Source organism: Phocoena sinus, chromosome 16 (assembly GCF_008692025.1).
Source record: "Phocoena sinus isolate mPhoSin1 chromosome 16, mPhoSin1.pri, whole genome shotgun sequence".
In the NCBI taxonomy this organism is placed as follows: domain Eukaryota; kingdom Metazoa; phylum Chordata; class Mammalia; order Artiodactyla; family Phocoenidae; genus Phocoena; species Phocoena sinus.
The window spans coordinates 58,649,698-58,665,255 of record NC_045778.1 but is presented as its reverse complement, the minus strand read 5'-3'; the positions used below and the strand labels follow the sequence as shown (position 1 = coordinate 58,665,255).

Genomic DNA, 15,558 nt, shown 5'->3' with positions numbered 1-15,558 from the left:
AATGCAAGGAAAAAAGGAAAAAGAGGATCAGAAAGGGAAATTAGTCTTTCGAAGTGGCAGGGGAGGGAGGAGTGAGACAAACAGCAGGAGCAGAGTGGTGGCGGAGAAAATAAAAGAGGAAAGAAAGGCGAGACGTGGGAGGATTGGAGCAGAGACAAAAGGGCAGAGAGACAGACAGCGACAAGTGGAGAAAAACGCCGAAACTTGAGCGGCAACGAAGTCTGAGCGCTGAAACCCCACGGCCTCTCCCGGCCCGTGCGCCCTCCCACCTGGTCCTATCCCCCAGCACCGTTCCAGTTCGCTCGGTGTGGCGGCCTGGTCCCACCTCGCCGCCGACCGGCCCCGGTTCCGCGGGGATACCCGGTCCACTCTACGCTCGCCCGCTCGGTTCCGCCAAAATGTTCTTCAGCAGCGCCATTTCAGCCACGTGGGGAGGGGCGTGGTCCAGTTCCTGAGGAGCGCCTCCGATTGGCTAGGGGGCGGGGTTCCTGGCGGCGCGCCGGCCGGACCACCCCCCTGAAGGCGGGGCCAGAACATTCACAGCTGGAAAGGGTGGAGCCCCGGTAGCGCAGCTGGAAGGGGGCGGGGCCCGACGCGCGAGGCTCGCAGCGGCGGGCTGGGGGCGCCCTGGACTGCCATAAAGTGAATGGGCGCCAGCGGGGGGTGGCAGTCCGCGGCGAGGCTTACTCTCTCCCAGCGAGCCCGGGAGCGCCGGAGCGGAGCGGCGGCCCGGGCACAGGGGGGCGGCCCCCACCCCGGCCGGGTGCCCGGCCTCTGGCCCCTGCTTGCCCTCCAGACTGCGGCCGCCGCCGCCGCTGCCGGGAGTCTGCCTGCTGCGGGACTCACTGTGAGTGCTTGACCATGCGGGGGACAGGGGCTCACGGGGCCGAGGGGCCGTGGCCAGACTTCGGGATCCCTAAAACGGGACCTAGAGCTGCTGAACTGGAGAACGGTGCCTGGGGAACGGGTCGAGACAGGGAGGGCGGACTGCAGACCTGGGGCCAGGACTTAGGAAAAGGGAAACTTAGCGCCAGGACTCGGGGGACAGAGAAGGGGAAGACTCGAGGGATCCGAAGAGAAGTCGGAGACATGAGGTCAGGACAGGGGCTCCGGGAAGCAGGGAGTAGAGTCGGGAAACCATTACCAGAAAGCGCCCCGGAATCCGGGGGCGCGGGGCCGACAGCCAAGGAGCCAAAGGGGTTGGCGAGGCCCTGGCCAGTGGGGGCAGCTGGCGGCGGGCGCCCAGCAAGGCGGCAGTTGGCAGTGCCCAACACCCCTCGGCTGGGTCTCAGACTCCAGGGACCGGGAGCAGGGGTGCGTTAGTCGCACAAGCTTCTCTTCCCAGCTGCTTTGCAATTGGGATAGGAACCGTGTTGTGAGAACCCGACAGCGACCGGGTCAGATGGCCGCTGTGTGGGCTGCAAGGCCGAGGTTGGGTAGTCCGAGTGACCAGGCGGCGGGTCTGGTGTGTCTGCCTGGGGTGTCAGGGCCCCGATGGGTCCCGACCTGGGGCAGCCACGGAATTGGACGGAATGTCCGCGGCGCGCGGGGCTCAGGGCTGACAGAATGTCCAGCGCAGCGAGGTTGGTCTCTCCGGAGCAGGCGCTGTGTCGGGCAGTGGTGGACAGAATGTCCCTGGCCGAGTGGCATGTCCATTTACCCCGCAGCGCCTGCCCAGCTGCTGCGTGTACGGTGGTGTTTGCTGTGGTGGGTTGCCTAAAATCGCAGCTCACACTTTTCAAACTTGTCTCTGCTCCTAGGGGCTGCGGGACATGGGGCAGGGAGTGAGAGTAAAGGCTGAAGCCTGGCCTTGGGTTGGAGTGGCCCGGGAGACATTCCCTCTCTAACCCAGACTAGATGCGATCTGAGCATCACCCTGGACTTCCAGAATCCAAATTTGTGGAGAGAGAGCCAATGGTGGGACTGCTAGTGGGAACCAAGACCAGGAAAGGAAGGAATGAACCACAAAGGGCAATGAGAGGGCAAAGAAGAGCCTAGCACAAGCCCCTGACAGCTTCAGTTCCCTCACAAACTCAGAGTCAACCCCTAATTCCAATACAGCTGACCAGGTACCCCCCAGACTCTGCCTGGGTGTCAGCAGGCTAAAGTCTCCTTTCCCACAGTGGGCAGGAGCCCAGGCCCAAAGAGAAAACTGCAGCCCTTTAGCAAAGCAAACCCTATGGTCTTGTTTCCCTTTTTGCTTCCTCAGTCCCACCAATCCCCACACCACTCTGGTGGCTGAGAGGAGGTAGGAAGGAGACACAGAATCCAGACACTGGGATCCAACATGGGACTTTATTGCCCTCCATCTCTGGTTGGGAAGGATGTCTCAGCCCTACCCAACTACCCTGTTTGCTTTTCCTACAGCTGGGAGAGGGCCCTGATTTCTTTGGACCCGTACAATGACCGCCCATCCTGACTCCAGCTCTTTAACCAGAGCCCAGTTAAGCTGAAGGGAACAGAGTAGAGAGAACTCTCCCAGTCTATGTAAGTAAGCAAAACAGCCCATTTGGCGACTGAGTTTCATGGGGACAAGTGCAGGGTAATATGTTTAGCAATGAGTAATCTAAACAAGTGGGTTTCAACCTTTCTTACCCTCCAACCATGAATGACATATAATACGTCCTCCCCACATTCCCACCTCCACTCCTTACTTTTAAATTCACTTATCACCAGCTAGAACATTGTTTTCCAAACTCTTTTGTCCCTCTCCCCTTTTTGATAAATATAGAGCCATATCCCAGTTACCCCCATCACATTCTGATACCCTTTTCAAGGGGCTTGTGCTCCCATTGTCTTTGAAAACCACTGAAATTATGGGTGAAATGAAAGGCTGAGTCAGGAAAGGAATAGGGAAGGCATTACCTGAAGACTGTAGCCCTAAGTTCTACTTTTGCCAAAAAGGCCGAAAAGCAATGGCATTATAATAAAGATGACTAGAAGCAAAAGGCAGACCTCCTGCCCCTGCATAAATCCATTTAGCTGAGTGCATGCCTGGTCACTGGCTCTTAGGGAGAATGTCATGGACCTAGAGAAGGATCAGAGAATGGTGGCAGAAGGGGGAGCCAGAGGCTGCTGGAGAGAGCAAACTTGAAGGTTTAGGCCTCTGGAAAGTGAGATAGGATGGAAATTCACAAAATAAGGAAAGGCCTAGATAAGCAGATTTGTTTGCTCCCCAAATCCTGAAACCAGAGATGAGGGGACCTCTTAGAACTGGAATGATGCAAGCACAGGATGAATAGGAAAATGTTCCTTGGCACACTGTGGGCAGCAAACTTCCAGAGCTCTTTTCCAGAGAGGTGATAGAGGCAGGAAGTAGAAAAGGAATCCTTAAGGGCTTGGAAGGATCAATGCATGTCAGAGCTACAAATGATTGCTGGAGCGGAGGGGGCGAGGAGTGGAAAGAGCTCAGTCCCTGGTCTTGGGAGAACTGGATTAGAATCTCTTCAATCTGTGTAACCGTGGACAAATTCGTCTTCTTAGAGGTGAAATAGGGATGGTCATTCCTGCCATTCAAAGTGGTTTTAAGAGTTAAACGAAATCATATATTTGAAAGCCCTTTGCAAATGGAGAAACACCACAGAAATAAGAAACATTATTGCTATTATTATGCCCAAACTGTAGGTCCCCTGTAAGCACAGAATCTTCATTTCGAAGGATGGTGTCTCAAGCCTTATATCAGCCTGCTAGCATCTGTGATCCAGTCATGGGAAGATTCTCAATGACAGATGAGACACCCTATCCTAGGCTTCAGATGCCAGCCACTATCCCTCCCCAAGAAGAGTTCCAGGGAGCTCCCCAAATGCTTAGATCCTCTACCAGACCAAATATCCTGATCTGATCCCTGCCTGCCTCCTGCTCAAGGATGTGAATATGGACCCAGAACCCAGGTCCAGGAAGGGAGGGCAGAGGAGGCAAGCTGGAGCTGAGTTGGGGATGAGCACAAGAGAAAGACACCACCCAAATCTTTTCTTCTCCATTTACTCTAAATGATGCTTCCTAGAGTGTGAGGGAGGGAGATGGCAGCTAACCTGAAGGGTCCACTAGGTCCTGAGCTTTGGGACTATCTAGAGTGTCTAGTCCCTAGTCACTGACAGGGACCCATGATAAGAGTGATAGGGAAAGAAAAGAAAAGGCAGTGGGGTGAGAAAGCTGCTTTCAGAACTCTCTCCACTCCTCTTGCTTCCCTGGGGCCTTCTTTTCACCTCTCATAGTTTCCCCTTTCTTACCTCTCCCCTGCCCAATCCATTCTGCTCACCACTGCCAAATAAAGATCCCAAAGACACTGCTTTGATGTCACTCCCTCGCCTACAAGCCTCCAGTGACTCCCACTGCTGGGAGCAATGCTTCTCAGTGGGGGGTGAGGTGGGAGAGGGCAGTATAGGAGTGGGAGTGGCATGACACTGCAGGCTAAGCCAACCCCATCTTCCTGGTGTGGTGATGTCACTTGAAGCTGTCTCTTGGATAGAAAACATTTTTTTTATATTAAAACAAACATAAGTATGGAATGGAATGCAAAATTTGCTTTGATTTTTAACATAAGGCTGAAGATCTCAAAGAAATTTCATACTGGCGGCCGCTGTTTCAGGTTGTGCCCCTAGTGTCCTGTACTATCTTCTCTCTTACTTAGTCTTAGGGTTGTTTTGGTGGAAAAGCTGGAGTTGCTCTAGCCTACACTGTATCAAGCCTGGACCCCCACCTCTTGCCCCTCATTGGACACCCTCTCAGACTGACCATTATTCTCTGATGATCTCCCATTGCCCACACTGAGACCCTGGCCGAGCTAGGCTCCCTGCTACCCTCTGAACCTACTGCTCTGTTATTTAGAAGCCTCTGCCCCCTTCTCTGCCTCCCTAATTTCCAGATCAGCCAGGTGCTACGTTCTCTGAGCCCCAAAACTTGATACCACCTTACATGTGCTACCGTCTTTCTGATCTTCCATGATCTGAGAATCAGGCCCATGCAGACCACCATTCCATCCTGTGCTCTGTTTGCCTCCCTAGACTGTAGGCTCCTAGAAGTTAGGGTCTGTGCCTTACCATTCTTGGGTATCTGTCTTAGCACCTAATGCTTGTTGAAGGAAAGAAGGAGGGAAGGGGGGAAAGGGTGTAGAGGCCCATTTCTCTGATCCCTGATTTACCCCTTGATAAATTAAGTGCATCAAATCATTGTTGCCTCTACCCGAGTCTCAGGGTTTCCTCTTGGCTGTGAGCTGTGAGCCTTGTCTACAGCTCTCTTCATTTGCCCTCATTTGCTGACTGCAGCTCAGCAGACCAGACAGTGTGGGTGCTCGGCATCCCTAATGAACATGAGGCTGTGTGCACTTAAGGGCCTCACTTTAGTTTTAGGTTTATAGGATGGTTCTGTCCTAGTTTAGGGCCCTGGTTTACACCTGTTCGCCAACTTGCTGCTTGCTGAGCTGAGCCACAGCATCACAACTCCATCCCCTCTTATCTTCTTTTTCATTCAGCCCATGCAAGAAAAGGTCTTCTCCCATTTCAGTTCCAGGGTGTGCCTCCTGCCTTGGGTATTATTATTGCAACTACTTGGGGGCTCTTTGGCTGTGACCCTGGTCTACCCCTTTGGCTTCAGGACAAAAGTGGGCGCACATGGCAGTTGCCTTCTTGCCATGAGTTGTGTCCCTTGGAAACCATGGCCTCCCCGCTATGGCCTCGCTGGTCTGTGACATTCTCTGATCTCCTCCTTAATTATCTTGGATATTTTGTTCTTGCTGCAGTCCATGACAGCTTCCTGTAATTCCATGCTGTACTTCAGAGTCAGAGGTCACCTGCAGGCCTTCTATTCTCCCTAGGGCTGGGATTGCCACCCTGACACCAGTGGGGCCTGGGCCATGCACCCCCTGCAGGGTGTGTTGGAAAGGCTGGGGTGGGGCAGGAGGCCCCCCCAAGAGCTGGACTCAGCACCACTGTTATCTCTTGACTCTCTTTGGCCCTTCCTGGTATTTCCTACCAGCATCAACCAAACGTGTGGCTTCCAGACCTACTGCCTGTCCCCGTCTACTGAGTGAGGAGAAGTCCCTGGCCGCAGTCCCAACTCCCCAGCTTCCCGACCTCCAGCAGTTTGGGGGAGCTTAATCCTCAGCCAGCCTGTCTCCAGCTCAGACAACAGCTTGGCGCCCCCAGCCTCTGCCTGACTAGCCCACCGGACACGAGTCTGCTAGAGGCCTCTGCCCCCACCCGCTCTCTCTGCTGCCTGCCTGCTATTAGTGTTCCTGCTTTTTCAGCTCCACAGGCAGGGCCCTTCTCAGCCACACCCCCTCTTTCTGCTATGACTAACCCAGCCAAGAGCCTGAAGCCTTTATTCTTTCCTCTACCACCAGTCACTGGTGCCCAAAGTGGCTCCCAGCTTGGGCTACTCTGCCCATTTGGCTGTTTCCTTATTGATTGGACCCTCCTTTATGTTTAGGACAGGGTGCTCACGACACACACTTGCATCCCTCTCTAAAATGCAGCATGCTTCCCTTTATTCAGAGCAACTTTTCACTGGGAGACACAGGATCTAGGGAGGTGAACCACTCAAGCAATGGCAGAGACAAGAATGAGATCTTATTTACCACTCTATCCTGAGTGCCTTACTCAACGCCCAGCTCACAGAAGGTGCCAAACAAACAACATTTCAATGAATGAGGGGGAAAACAACAAGTACAACAACTTGGATAGAGTTTGACCCCTACCCATTTTTTAAAATAACTTTATTTATTTATTTATTTATGGCTGTGTTGGGTCTTCGCTGCGGTGCATGGGCTTCTCATTGTGGTGGCTTGTCTTGTTGCGGAGCACGGGCTCGAGGCGCACAGGCTTCAGTAGTTGTGGCACGTGGCCTCAGTAGTTGTGGCGCATGGGCTTAGTTGCTCCCCGGCACGTGGGATCTTCCCGGACCAGGGCTCGAACCCGTGTCCCCTGCATTGGCAGGTGGATTCTTAACCACTGCACCACCAGGGAAGCCCCCTACCCATTTTTAAATGTTATGTTTTATTTTAACCTTGTAACAATACTGAAGGTAGATAGGGAAGGGATCATAATCTCACTTTTACAGATGAAAAAATATGCCTAGATAGGTAATTTGCCAAGGACACACAGCTAGTAAGTTGGGGAGCCAGGACGTGAACCCAGATCTTTTGACTCCAATCCTAGTTTCTTTGGGGTATACCAGATTACTTTCCCAGGAGGGGCCTCGTCAGTTTCTGACCCCCACTGCTACCCAATCCTCTTTTTCCAGCATTCTCATACCTTCTCCCCACTCAGCCAAACAGGCTCTCTCCAGCAGCCACTGAGTGTAGACCACTCCCTCCCGTGGCTCCTTTGGCTTCCTCCTCCCCCACAGAGTCCTTAGTTCCTGGGACTGAGAGCTGAGGTTCAAAGGGGCCAGGAAGGGGAAGGGGGAGGATAATGGCTAGCTCCAAAACAGCCGAGGCAGCTGTCCCTGTCACAGAGAGAGGAGACTGTGTGACGGTGTGTCCGTCTGCCTGAATGTGGGAGCGCGTGTGGGAGAGTGTGTGTTTGTAGGCCTCTAGCTCCAAGTCCTAGTGCTTATTTTGTCTGAGTGGGGGCCCGTGTGTGTCCGCATGTGTGTCTGTCTGTCTCTGGGAACACACAGCCTGAACTCTGCTTTCTCAGCCTCGTCTTTTATTCTGGCCCTTATCTCTCCTCACCCTGCCTCCCTCTGCTGAAATAAAGGGTGAAACCAAGACACAGGTATGGAATGCTGGGGGAACGGGAGTTTGGAAAATGGGAAGTCTGGAGGCAAAGCAGACTGGAAGGATGAACGGCAATGGTGGGATTCAGCTTTCCCTACAGGGAAACCCAACTGTCCCTATTTTCCCGGCTCTGCCTTGCTCCTGTGGGCCTCTGGAGAGGTCAGAGGCATGGTTTGCAATTTTGAGGGCATCTTGGGTATGAAGAGACTTCAGAGCACCCCTTTTTCCAGCTCTCAGTTCTAAGCCTCCCCAGCTACTTGGGAAGAGCTACTAATCAAGGCTGCTCCAGGTCCCTCCCAATGGCCTCTCCCTTCTATTGGAGCATCATTGGGCCAGCCCTAAGCCTCTGGCTCCAGTCCTCATATCTGGAAGGGGAGGGAAGCAGAGCAGCCCCATCCCTGGCCTGACTTCTCTCCTTCCTTCCCGGGGTTCCATTCAGCCCTGCTTCTCCAACCCTAGGAGAGGGTCCAAGGTCTAGTCCCCTCTGCCTGTGGAAAGAACAGGGACTGTTTCTCAACCTCCTGCCTTGACCTCTGACCCATCCCCAATCTAGCTTGAGAGGTGGAGAGGTGGGGGGACAGCTGTCATCTCTGAGCTGGTTGAAGGGGGCATTACCATGTGCAAATACAGGCCGCTGCCCATCTGCGCCTCCCTGAGAAAGGCTCCTAATAAATTCAGAGCAGCCAAGTGACACACGTCTCAATCTAGGCTAATCCTCCACATTAATGCCACCTTGCACAGCCTGCATTAAGTCCCTGTTAATGGGGAGGCAGATGGACCCCTCCTACCCAGCTTTTCATCCCTGTTTCTCTGTCCCCAGCCTCCTTTGGTTCTCCTCTGACCAAAAGGCATCTGGAGTCTTGAGCCCCACTAGTGCCCTTTTCCCTTCCCCCCACCAGAGGGGGCCTGGGAGAGCCAGAAGGAAAGGGGACCCTGCAGGGGAGACTTGGAGGGGGACCCAGGCAGGCTCCTGGGCAATGTCAGGTAAGGTTTGGCATAGGGAGTAAGGGTAGGAAGGGGGTTTTAAGAAGCCCACATCCACAGCCTGGGGTGGGCCAGCAAGAAGCTGTGCGTGACAGTGGTGACTGGTAGGGTGCAGTGTGTGTCTGGGCAGGTATAGAAGCAGAGAGTGATTTTCAAACTTGTTTTTGATCAAGGAAGACTTTCTTCAAATGAAATCTCTCCAGAAAGCATAAACAAAACAGACAAAAGCAGGGCTGCCCTAGTTGAAGTAGACCCGAGTAAGATCAGGCTAGATCTCTATCCCTGAGGTTAGCCCTAAGTTCCAGTCCCCGAGGGGGTTTGTGAGGAGGGCCCCAAAGAACACAGTCTGAAAAAGCAAACAAAGAGAAGCAGTTTAGGAATCTCCCAGACCTGGTTCAGATCCCAGCTCCACTGCTTACAAGCTCTTTAACCTTAATCATTACTTCAAGTCTCAGTTTCCTCACCTGAAAAAGGGTGATCATACCTAATATTGATGCATTCTTGTGAGGGGAGAGATAATGAGGTGAAGACACATAGTAAGTACTCATAAATGATAGCAGTGATTCTCCTTTTGGGAGACATATCAGGCCTGGTTCAAAATCAAATCTGTCCCACTGGAGAGTGAATAACACAGGTTCAGACTGCGTCTCAGGTGTGACTGGCTGAGAGGCATGTTTGAGTTTAAGGGGATATTGGGCACTCGTGTGAGAGGGAATTTAATTTTTGAGTATGTGGTGTATGGTATATGGTGTGCAACAGTGTGGTTTTCATTAATTCAATAAATATCTGTTGAACACCAACAGTGCACCAGGCAGGGTTCTAGGTACCCAACACTGAAGAAATCAGTCTAGTGTGTATAACTGTGTATAAAATCTCTTGAGTATACACCTCTCCCCGCCTTAGGCTGTTGTTTCACCATTCTATCCTAGGGCACCCTACACAGGGGTAGCTTTATGTCGGTGGCAGAGAAAAGGGGCAGAGAACTAGTGGGGAAACACTACTGGGAACCGGATAACCCGGAGATTTTCTTCCCATTAACCAGGTCTGTGTCTTCGCTTCCCTCCAGAGTCCTCCCCCCATGGAGTTCGGCCTGCTCAGCGAGGCAGAGGCCCGGAGCCCCGCCCTCTCGCTGTCAGATGCGGGCACCCCCCACCCCCCAATCCCGGAACACGGCTGCAAGGGCCAAGAGCACAGCGGTGAGCGCGCCACCTTCTGGGGGTGGGGGAAATAACAGCCCCATCCCTAACGAGGGTGGGACCCGGGAGTGCAAGCCCAGGTGGGAGTGAGGGGCCCCGCCGAGGAAGTCCCCGCGCCCGGGAATCCGCACAGGCAAGAACGCGCTGTGACCGACCCCACCCCGGCCCCTAGACTCGGAGAAGGCCTCGGTTTCGCTGCCCGGCGGCTCCCCCGAAGACAGCTCGCTGAAGAAGAAGCAGAGGCGGCAGCGCACGCACTTCACCAGCCAGCAGCTGCAGGAACTGGAGGCGACCTTCCAGAGGAACCGCTACCCCGACATGAGTACGCGGGAAGAGATCGCCGTGTGGACCAACCTCACCGAGGCCCGCGTGCGGGTACGCCGCCCCCCACCCCCAGAGCCGCCACCCTCACTCCATCCCGGGCCTCCCTCTCGCGGGCCGCTCAGCAAGTAGCTTCGGAACCAGCATCCTGTAGTTCTGCCCTGCCTGCCCCATCCTCGGACCCAACACCCGACGTCCCCCGGCCCCGGCCCCTGCCCCTGCCCGCACGGCCTTCTTTCCGCCAGGCTCCAATCTCTGCTCTTCCTGCACCCTTTCACTCCAGACGGCGCGCTCCCTCTCCCCTGGCACTGTCTCTGGTTCTCCTCTTCACCTCTCCTAGACCCGATCCTGCTGCCCACCCCCGCAGCCCTGTCGCCTCCGACTCAGTTCTGCAGCAGACTGTTTCTTTCTCAGCCCGCTGACTCCGTGAGCTCTTCCCTCACCCCGACCGGCTGCTCCACCACCCCATTCCCGTTTCTGGGGTGGTTATGCTCCACCACCTCCTCTCGCTTATGCTCCGCCCGGCCCCGGACCCCGCTTGGTCCCCTGCCTGGGCGACCCACCCACCAGCCAACTGCGAGGGCCGGGCCCTGACAGCCTTTCTCCCACGCCCACAGGTGTGGTTCAAGAACCGGCGCGCCAAGTGGCGAAAGCGCGAGCGCAGTCAGCAGGCGGAGCTGTGCAAGGGCGGCTTCGCGGCGCCGCTCGGGGGGCTGGTGCCGCCCTACGAGGAGGTGTACCCCGGCTACTCGTACGGCAATTGGCCACCCAAGGCGCTGGGACCGCCGCTCTCAGCCAAGACCTTCCCGTTCGCCTTCAACTCGGTCAACGTGGGGCCTCTGGCTTCACAGCCTGTTTTCTCGCCACCCAGCTCCATCGCCGCCTCCATGGTCCCCTCGGCCGCGACTGCCCCGGGCACTGTGCCAGGGCCCGGGGCCCTGCAGGGCCTAGGTGGGGGGCCCCCCGGGCTGGCTCCGGCCGCAGTGTCCTCCGGGGCAGTATCCTGCCCTTACGCCTCGGCCGCCGCAGCCGCAGCCGCAGCCGCCTCCTCCCCCTACGTATATCGGGACCCGTGTAACTCGAGTCTGGCCAGCCTGAGGCTCAAGGCCAAACAGCACGCCACTTTCAGCTACCCCGCCGTGCCCGGGCCGCCCCCGGCCGCCAACCTCAGTCCGTGCCAATACGCAGTGGAACGGCCTGTGTGAATGGCCCCGCCCGTCGATCATCCCTGAGGGCGGGGGCGATAATTTACGGCCTCTACGGACTGGGGTCGTCTTGCCTGGCTTGCCCCCGCCCCGGGGTCTGAGAGGGGTGCTGGGGCAGTCGGGCTTGGGGAGGCGGCCGGCTCAGGAGAGAGCTTTCCCCCTCCCAGGCCTGAGAGGTGGACTGGGCCCTTAGTCCGCGCCCCTGGAACTGAGGCCAGGAACAGGGACCAGTTCCCCGGGGGGCCAACTCACCCTTGGTCCACCCCGCCTTCTCCAGACACCCCTTCCCCGGTTTTCAAAGATAAATGAAATAAACGTGCGCGGACTGTCAAAGGCCTGATGATTCAGAGTTGCGGTTGAGCCTTCTCCCCTTATCCTTCCCCATGTCTAAAGGAGAGCTGGGTGTACAGGAAACAGATACGGGTCCAGGCTTCTAGGGCTTCAGTCCTCCCCAGGCCACCATCACCAAGACGGGGAAGCCTGGGGATTCCTGGAGCTGAGCGGCGCACGCATGCGTGCGTGCGTGTGTAGGTGTGTATGGCTTGGACAAAGCTGGTACTGCAGCGCCACCTCGTGGTCTCATGGAGGATAACTGGAAGGTCTGATCTCGAATGCTTACTTAAAGATGTCAATTCTGCAGTTTAGGAAGCCTATGACTTTAGAAAAAGTTACTCCAGCTTTCTGCAGCTGTTTCTCACTGTTCCTATGAGGGGCTTGGGCCTCTAACAGCAATAAACTTCTGGTCTGTAACAGACATTTATTAAGTGCCTACCAGGCCTAGTATTCTTATTGAGTGTCTGTGTGTGACTCATCCTTCCACACACCACACCCTCTTAAGCTTCTCACCCACTGCCAGCAGCCCTCCTCCATCACAGCAGTCCCCTTCATCCTCAAAATCCCCAAACCCCAAAAACCTTGTTGAAATCTTTAATTTAAAAAATAGAGCAAGAAGAAGAAAGATTTCTGGAAATATAGATCACTCAGCTCTGGGGAGCCTCTTCAGTCCCACTCCATCCCAGGGACTGTTTGGCCTTCACATTAAAAACAGAAACAGCAAAGTACTAGATCACACCCCCACCCCAGGGGTGACACTTTTTGACTGTCATAACCTCCTGCCACCTTGGGGTACACATCCCGTGGGGAAACCATGCAGAAAAGGCATCCTAATTATTTTCCCAAACCTAAGCTCAGCCCCTCAATGCCCTGGGGAGGAGAGAGCTCGGGGCTCCTTCTTTTCTCCAACCCTTCACTGGCTCTTGGTCTTGGCCTTGACCTTGGTAATTACATAGTTTTGGTGGAAGAACTGGACAAAGAGGAGGAAATAGGTTGTATACAAGATGAAGGACCAGAAGAGGTGTTCCTTTGTTGTATGGCATCCCTGTTCCTGTCTCCAGATGTAAGTCAGGATACCGACAGTAGCTCCCATAAACATCTGCAGGATTTGCAGGCTGGTGATGAGCATGGGAAACCACCTGGGGGGCTTTACTTTGGCAGTCTTCAGAGTATAGTAGGTGTACATGATGGCATGTACACCGTAGTTCATGGTCAAGAACCAGCCGCCTGCAGCCACCTTGTTCTTGTATCCAAAGCTCTTGTACACTAGCTCTGTGCTGTGGTGGTACCAGTGCACAAAGATGAGTGGCCATTTATACAGGATGATGAAGGCCGTGTCTCCTGGGAGATGGGGAGTCATAGCTGGCATACCACCCAGTGTTGGGACCACCCTCCGCACTGGACGTGGGGGCATATGGGGAATTGTCAGGGCAGGGAGAGGGGTTTTTGTGGCAGAGAATCTAAGGAGGGGCTTGGGTGAGAGGTGTTGTTAGGACCCAGGGGTGGGGAAGGGACTTTCCAATGTGATGGGTAAGGCGGGGGGGCCCTGAGGAGGGGTGCAGTTGACTGGACACCAGAGAGATGAAGCCTTGCCACTCACCAAGTTCAATGATCTTGCTGAGAACAAAGAGGCAGGATCAGAATTTGATTATGGGATTATCGGTGAAGATGAAGAAGCATACAGTTTTCTTTAGGCTCCCCTAAGTAGCACAGTCCCCGTATAGCCCCATGTCCTCATTGCCCCAAGGATACTGAAATGGGACAGAGGAAAAGGGTTTAAGGGTCATTCCCAGGCATCAATCCATGCTTCGCCTGGTCAAATTCCACCACCTCCCCCCGCTCCACAGGGGATGGGTCACAGCTTCTGAGATCCTGTGGCCAACCTGGTAGAGCCAGCCAGTAATCTAGAAGACATGAAGGCTAGGGAAGGACCAGGGAGTGCTGGAGGTTGGGACTGAAAGTTGAATTAGGGAATAGGGCTCATGGGATGGGAGGAGATGGGTGGCAGGATGGGGGGTGATCGAAGGAGTTTGGGGGGGGCGGAATATGGGAAGAAGGGGCTGGGGAAGTTATTGGGAGGTCTTGGGATAGGGTATTAGATGCAGAGAGTATTAGAGGGTGGGGAAAATGTTGGAAGTACCAAGACTCCATGAGCACAAGAGGACTTGTGAGAGAGAGGAGAGACGGCCAGTTCGGGGACTGGAGAAGGAAAACAGGGGAATATGGGAGGAGGGTGGAACCTGAGGAGAGAGTTAGAGCTGAGAGAATGGGATAGGAAGAGAGTTAGGGGGCAAAACTTGGGGAGTTGATACAATTGAGGTTTCTAGAAAGTTTTTAGGGATAGAATGTGGGTCTAGGGTCTATAAGATGGGTTGTGGGGGGGGGTCTTACCTGAAGATTGCAAGGCAGAATGACCAAAGGATGAGAGGTCCCTGCAGGTTGAAGCCCTTCCGTGCCTTCATGTAGTTCTGCCCCACAAAGATGAGCAGCAGGTAGATCAGAGCTATGGTGAATGAGGTTGCCCTGGCAGGCAGAAGGGAGAGGGGATGGGCTTATGGGTAGGTGCTGGTTAGAGGAATGCCCACTCATATCCCCAGGTGAGTGCTCTGGGTTGGAGTCCTACTTCTGCCATTTACTAGCTGTGTGACACTGGAAAAACTACTTAGTTTTCTGAGCATTAGTATTCCCCTTATTTTGTAAGAGGGGAATACCACTCCTCTCCTGACAGTGTTAATATATATACAAAGTACCTAGCACAGGGCAGGGGCTATGTCCAAGGTTTCTGTGATTACTGCTCTCTCAATGGGGTTGGGAGCGGGTGACAGCTGCTGACCCATGCCTAGAAGCAACCCAGGCCTGTGGTGTAAGAAGAATGTGGCAACAGCTTCTGCCTGGTTGGGTCATGACAAATTGGAGCACAAAGTCAACCTACAAACACCTCTGAGGAGCTCTTGGGCAAAGCCCGAGGAAATTTTGGAAGAGTATCTAGATTTTGTCTCCTTCTCCACAGCAGGGATGATGGAGCATTTGAGGAACAAGATGATAACTGTGAAGGGAAGGCTGTCCCCAGGTACCAGCACTATGCACGCATGCGCACACATGCGGCCACAAAGGATGGAGAGTCATCTATAAGGTGGGTGCGAAGTAGGAGTTCAGATCAACTCCATTCTTCAGAGACCAGTTCTCACTACACTCTTTCCTCTTGGTTTCTGTCTCCTCCCGCATTCCTCACCCCATCCTCTTATTTCTGCCTTCCTTTCTTCCAGACCTAACCTCTCTGAGGTGCCACACTACCTGCACCTTGGACAACGGGTACGTGAAGCCAGTACTGGGGAGCCCGATACCTTTGCTCTTTAGCAAAATCACTGTGGGTATTCTGTGTATCGCCCTCCCCCTCTTCCGCCAATCCCCCCAAATAGCAGTCATCAGAGTTGGGCCCCTGACACGGCTCTTCCCCTTCTCCAGGTCTCACCAGTACTCCTCCAAAACGGGCCTTATGTCCTGGAACAGCTCGAAGTTGTAGGGCTGGAACATCTGCTCTACTTCATCTGAGACATTCATGGCTGTGACCATTTCGTTCTGCAGATGCTGAGGTCGGGAGCTTAGGGAGCTGGACGAGAGTTAGGGGACCGAGGATGGAGCGAACCTTGGGGCAGGACTGACCAGACCCAGAACCCAAGGTACTACGCGTAAAACCGAAGAGCGTCAGATCCAGGCACGTGCGCTGCAGTCCAGCCGGCTTCCACCACCACCGCCGCCACTGCGGTATATAACGCGGAATTGACAAGCAGCAGGCCTCGGA

At 54.6% G+C, this 15,558-nt stretch overlaps 2 protein-coding genes across 3 annotated transcripts; one reads left to right on the top strand and one right to left on the bottom strand.

The window, feature by feature from the left end:
- The first annotated feature begins 666 nt into the window (after positions 1-666).
- On the top strand, positions 667-12,025 carry PITX3 (paired like homeodomain 3). Of its 2 annotated transcripts, XM_032608639.1 has the most exons (5): positions 667-847; positions 2,368-2,487; positions 9,768-9,897; positions 10,070-10,272; positions 10,836-12,025. In XM_032608639.1, exons 3-5 carry the CDS (start codon positions 9,780-9,782, stop codon positions 11,421-11,423), a joined length of 909 nt encoding a protein of 302 aa, XP_032464530.1. In that variant the 5' UTR covers positions 667-847; positions 2,368-2,487; positions 9,768-9,779; the 3' UTR covers positions 11,424-12,025. The 2 variants fall into 2 exon arrangements, with proteins under 2 accessions (XP_032464530.1, XP_032464531.1); XM_032608640.1 differs by lacking the exon at positions 2,368-2,487 and having other exon boundaries at positions 672-847; positions 10,836-11,753.
- A 644-nt stretch (positions 12,026-12,669) lies between these two features.
- Positions 12,670-15,329, bottom strand: ELOVL3 (ELOVL fatty acid elongase 3). The gene is given in 5 exon segments (XM_032609248.1): positions 12,670-13,097; positions 13,357-13,458; positions 13,461-13,507; positions 14,148-14,279; positions 15,229-15,329. Coding segments are annotated over 5 exon segments (810 nt in total).
- Positions 15,330-15,558: the final 229 nt, after the last annotated feature.

Bases quoted from the DNA above. Each gene is read 5' to 3' on its own strand.
- PITX3 (XM_032608639.1), top strand. From the start codon at position 9,780: ATGGAGTTCGGCCTGCTCAGCGAGGCAGAGGCCCGGAGCCCCGCCCTC. The intron at 9,898-10,069 runs GTGAGCGCGCCA...CCCGGCCCCTAG, and splicing joins CAAGGGCCAAGAGCACAGCG to ACTCGGAGAAGGCCTCGGTT. The intron at 10,273-10,835 runs GTACGCCGCCCC...CCACGCCCACAG, and splicing joins TCACCGAGGCCCGCGTGCGG to GTGTGGTTCAAGAACCGGCG.